Source organism: Oxyura jamaicensis (assembly GCF_011077185.1).
Source record: "Oxyura jamaicensis isolate SHBP4307 breed ruddy duck chromosome 19 unlocalized genomic scaffold, BPBGC_Ojam_1.0 oxy19_random_OJ89443, whole genome shotgun sequence".
In the NCBI taxonomy this organism is placed as follows: Eukaryota; Metazoa; Chordata; class Aves; order Anseriformes; family Anatidae; genus Oxyura; species Oxyura jamaicensis.
This window is the reverse complement of record NW_023304531.1, coordinates 1-5,107: the sequence shown is the minus strand read 5'-3', so window position 1 is coordinate 5,107 and position 5,107 is coordinate 1. Positions and strand designations below refer to the sequence as shown.

Sequence of the window (5,107 nt, the reverse complement as noted above, 5' to 3'; positions counted from 1 at the left end):
GGGACTTGTAAGATTTTGCTGTGGAGGAGAGGTCCTGTCTTTCCAGCTTTTCAGTTAGGGTTGTGTGGAGAGGGCTTGTGTGAGGTGTGAGCCAGAGAAAGTGAACGTGAGAGCCCGTTGTCCCATGGCTCCCTTCCCAGTGCTGCTTGGTGACCTCGTCTGGTCTCTGCTGGGCCTTGGTAATTTTGTTGTTGTTGTCACATTTTCTTCTGTCAGATAATCAAGAGAGTCATCTCAGAAACCTCCAGTGGGGGTGTCACTGGAAATGATGTCATCATGCATTTCTTCCTCTCAACCTTACCCTTTGGTGGTGTTGGTAAGTTGCTGGGGCTCCTGAAGCGTTGTGACTTGGTGCTTGTGCCACGGCACTGCAGTGGTTGGCTTGTGCCCGGTACGCTGCGCCTGTCACATGTGAAGGGCCTCTGGATAGCAGGTCTCAGTAACAACAACTTCTACAAGTCCCTTAGGAGAGGGGCCAAGAGAGAGAAATATGTTTGGTATGTGTTGTTGGGAGTTTGTGCAGTCAAAGGAGGGTGGGGGAGAAGTGAAATGGAGTGCAGATGGACACCTTAGAGACTGAGAAGTTCTGCAGAGAGGAATGACACAGCCTCCCTGCAGAAATAGAAGGGGAAAAGTTATGCTTTAGAAGTGTAGCAAGCCAAAATGTGGGTAGGTAACTTGTGCTGCAGTTGGAAAGTAATGGAAACTTTCCTGTGTTCTTGCTTGCCGTGCTGGTGGCCACAAGTAGCCAAAGGCTTGACTGGCCCAGCCTGTGGTGTGACCTGGCCGCGTTGTGTGTCCCAGGGAACAGCGGGATGGGCGCCTACCACGGCAAGCACAGCTTTGAGACCTTCTCCCACCACCGCGCCTGCTTGATCAAGGACCTGAAGATGGAGAGCACAAACAAACTGCGGTACCCACCTGGCAGCCAGAAGAAGCTGGATTGGGCCAAGTTCTTCGTTTTGAAGCGATTTAACAAGGGCCACTTGGGACTGATCTTGTTGGCCCTGCTGGGGGTTGTGTCAGCGGTGGTGATAAAGGTGAGCTTTGGCTCTTTGCTCTCTACCTGAGTGCACGTGGAATTCATCTTATCTGCTGCCAGTTCTCTCTTTGCAATTGCAGTCCTTTCTTAGAGCCTGGCCTATATTTTTTTTGTCCTGACGCAGTATCTGGCCTATCTGAAATTACTAATATCTCTTTTCACTCTTGCAAATTCCTAGAATAGGAATGTCCTTAGAGAAGTCTCCTAGGCTTCTGTACTATTTCTTGCTCTGCCCTGGGTGGTGACACCTGTGAGAAACTCCCTGCAGAGGTACACAGAGGTCAGTGCATTTTGGACAGGTCTCATTTTCAGGGCTTGCTTCAGCAGGGCAGTGCGTAGGCGAGGCTGTGATATAAAGCTGAGGTCTGTGACAAGCTCTTGTTCGTCGTCTGGTTGCAGCCCCTTTCTGACCTCAGCTCAGTTATTTATCTTTCCTCCCCTGTTTCCAGTTGGGTAGTGAGGAAGGGTTGGATGTCCTTGCATCTGTCAAGGAAGCAGAAGCCTGCTGGGAGCAGCTGGAGGACTCAGGATGCCTCCTGAGGTGGAGCAATAAGATCTGAAACTCCAAGTGTGCCTCCTGTTGGTTCTCTGTGGCTGGCAGACCGGGCACTATGTGTGCCTGCGCTGGCTGCTCCTCGCAAAGCTCAGCTGAGCATCCTTCCTTGCCCTGCCCTGAGGATTTAGTAGACTTAAGGAGCAGCCATTGCTCAGAAAGGAGATGGCGGTTCGTTGTTCCGTGTTGTTACGGCTGTGAGGGGAGGTGCAGGAGCCCATCCAGCGGGAGGAAATAACCAAGTCTCCACATTTGAGTGCAGGAGGAAGTGCAAGAGCCAACAACTGGCTCAGGCCTTGAAGTAACAGCCAGGGAAGCAAGCCCTATGTAGGTGAAGGACTTCTCAGCGAAGAAGGGGGAACTCACAGCATCTTGAAATCGTTTGGGTTTTCTCAGAATCACCAGTCTGTGCTGAAGAGAAAAGCTCTCTTGATTGTGCTGGCTGCTCAGAGGCTGGGCTGGCTCAGTGGGTGTTAAGGAGAAGCAGGTTTCAGAGCTCTGCTGTTGCTGTTACAGTGAGGTAGGCATCTTTTTCTTTCTCTGTGTGCAGACCCGGTTTGAAATTGGGTGACACTTTGTTAGAGTAGTGAATGTGGGGCTTGGAGAGGTTCCCCCTGGCGCCAGAGAGCAATGCTTTCCCTGGCAGCAGTTGGAGCTCATTCAGTGTGTGCATGCTGAGGGGACAGGAGGCAGGTGAGCTGGTGCCAGTGACACCCTGGGGAAGCAGAGGGGAGCAAAGGGGCTTTGCTTCATGCTGTTCTAAAAAGACAAATGGTTTTGTTTCAACAACTTCATCACAGGACGGTGGTGTTGTGTTTTGCTTTCGCAGATGGCTTACTACTGAAGAGAGGAGAAGGCACCATAACCCATGTGCAAGATATTCTGCAAGATATTCTAAGTGCTCACCTTGTCTTTTTTTTTTTTTTTTTTTTTTTTTCCTTTTGAGCTGGGTTATTTCAGTGAGCTTTTGAGCACAAAGAGTAGCCTTGGGAAGGCACTAAACAGGGAGGAGCCTCAGACTCCTGTTTACTAAAAGGCCGTAAGGAAAGAAAGGGACCTTTGGGTACAAGCTCTCAAAAGGAGAACAGAAGAGCAAGAAATACCAGTACCTACCACCACCCCGTGCCGTGCAGAGCACTGCTTCCAGGAACACACACCCTGTGTCTTACACCAAGCTGCTTTGCTTCATTCAGTGACAAACAGGAGCTCACGTTTCAGCTGTAGCTGGGCTGACATTGTTTTCCCTCCGTTTTGGGAATGGTTGCTCTTCTGTCGTGCTCCAAACAGCCACCCTCTTGGTGATGAGTCTGAGAGAGGCTGTGCTCCTGCTGTGCTAATGATTTGTGCCAATAGTGAAGGTTATGAATAAACCAAGCTTGCCTTCTAATTGAGGTGAAATATTCCTGGATCCCTATCAGTGAGAATCATCCATAGCTGGCCAGGTGATGTAGGCTGCCAGCCTTTTTGGGGCTCTGGTATTCATTACGTGCCTGTTAACAATTATTTGACGATTAAAAGATAACAAAGAAGATATATGCACTGCTTGTATTTTACTAATAAGAATATCTTATGCTTGTACAAAAAAAAAAAAGAAAAAAAGAAAAAAAACACCTTTGTGGCCTGTAGAGAGAAGTGGTAATCATGAAAAACCTGTTCCGGGTCAGAGTCCTTGAAGGGGAGAACAATTACAGAAAGTGTGTGTACTCCTTTGTGTTTGAGCTTCTGGGTCTGCTGTAATCTTGCACTGGGTTATAACAGGGGACCTGTTCTAGCTTGGGGAGACAATACTGGAGAAATTTAAGATGAAAGGACCTAGTATATGTTGTCTAAATAAAATTTAAAATGATGAGAGGAAGACTGTGTAATTCTTAGAAAATAGTATTCGCTGTGCAGGAGGTGGGATTTCTTCATGTCTAGTGAAAATCCATACGATAACTATTTTTAATGATATATTTTGCAAGTACAAAATAAACGCTATGAATTTAAATAATGAAGCAAGTGTGGTAAGTCACTGCAGTCTCCTGTGGAATCCTGCCTGTCCTCTGCCACTCCTGGCTCTGGCCAAACATCACAGACATGTTGCAAGGTGTCAAGCTGATCGACAGATGTGCCCCAGGACAGGAACACAGATCCTCAGCACGGTGGTCTCCCTGCTTTTGGGGAATGAACAGCATGACTGGCTGGACCATTTCTGCTCCCGCCCTGTGGAAATCCATCCATGCGGTGTCTCCCACCTGCAGGTGCCAGTTTGGGATTCGCTCTCACCTGGACGGTAGCGCAGGCTCTGTGTTGTTGACTCCCGGCAGCTGCAGCAGCACACGAAAACATCCCCTGGCTTCATGCTCTGAATCAGAGCAAAGCCACGTGGTCTCACAATCAGGCACAGGCCTCTGAGTCACTGCCCCAGCTGAAACGCTGCCATTGCAGCACCGCCAGTCCTCCTGGGACGAGCACGACTGCTTGCGTGCCTCTTGATGGTAAACAACATGCAGTAGCGTGGCTGCGCCCTGTGCTGGAAAGGCCATCGAGGGTCCCTGCGACCTGTCCCGGTGCCTCAGCGAACCCGAGACAAAAAGGACAAAAAGGAGCAGTGCTTCCTCCCATGCAGAGCAACAAGCTGTGATTCAAGGCTTGTGTATTCGCAGCACGAGGTTTTATCTGGGTAAAGGGTGCCTTGTATCTAAGCAAGAGCCCTGGGCCCAAGCCAGATATCCTGTTGTGGGAGGAGAGCGCTCCAGCTGTGTCAGGGGAAGGGCTTGTCCCTGCTCGTGCTTGCACTGGGAGACCAGCTGGGAGAGAAGCTGCTCTGAAGGTAACTTTCCTTTTTCCCTTCCTTTTTTTTAATGAGTCATCTCCTTTCTTGGTTGGCCTCAGGTTGGCGTTGTGCAATGGTGGCAGAGAATGGGGAAAGGCAGATTGTAGTGGATGCGAGGGAACCTTAGAACTTCGTTTTGTGAGGCAGGGATTGTGAGCAGGCTTCTTGTCCCAGCTAAAGCCGGAACGCTGCCCTGGGAGGCAGGATGAAGCCTCCACGATGTTTCCTAATGGCAGTGTCCTGCAAGGGCCTTGCAGTTACGCCGCAGTGGGCTGGTTGCTGGCATGCAGGACACAGTGATCTCCATGTTACGGCTCCTTGGAGTGCACCTGTGAGCAGAGGGGAGGGCAGCGGGTAATTTAAGCCAGGAAAAAGCACCTGCAGGGAGATTCATCAGCTGTCCTCAGAGGCTGCTGTGAGAGGAGCCCTCAGACCATGGAGGAGGTTGAGCTGCTCCGTGTGGCTGCCTCAGGAGCAGGACACCCAACAAGGTGAACACATCCCAGCCTTGCTCTGGGTGCAACATCACTGAGTGGTGACCCTACGCTGAGCATTTGCAGCACCAGAGAGCCTCCTCTGCCTCCTGGCAGCTTGTGCAGTCTGCGCAGGGCCCTGCGGTGTGATCAGCTTATTGCTCTCCTCACAGCGGTCCAGCAGCCATGGAGAGGATGCAGCAGGTCGTGGGGAGGGCCAGGGC

At 50.6% G+C, this 5,107-nt stretch overlaps 1 protein-coding gene across 2 annotated transcripts; it reads left to right on the top strand.

The window, feature by feature from the left end:
- Window positions 1-182: 182 nt before the first annotated feature.
- Window positions 183-3,585, top strand: LOC118158109 (aldehyde dehydrogenase family 3 member A2-like). 2 transcript variants are annotated; one of them, XM_035312677.1, is made up of 4 exons: window positions 183-316; window positions 805-1,040; window positions 1,992-2,115; window positions 2,425-3,585. In XM_035312677.1, exons 1-3 carry the CDS (start codon window positions 277-279, stop codon window positions 2,070-2,072), a joined length of 357 nt encoding a protein of 118 aa, XP_035168568.1. In that variant the 5' UTR covers window positions 183-276; the 3' UTR covers window positions 2,073-2,115; window positions 2,425-3,585. The 2 variants fall into 2 exon arrangements, with proteins under 2 accessions (XP_035168568.1, XP_035168569.1); XM_035312678.1 differs by lacking the exon at window positions 1,992-2,115.
- Window positions 3,586-5,107: the final 1,522 nt, after the last annotated feature.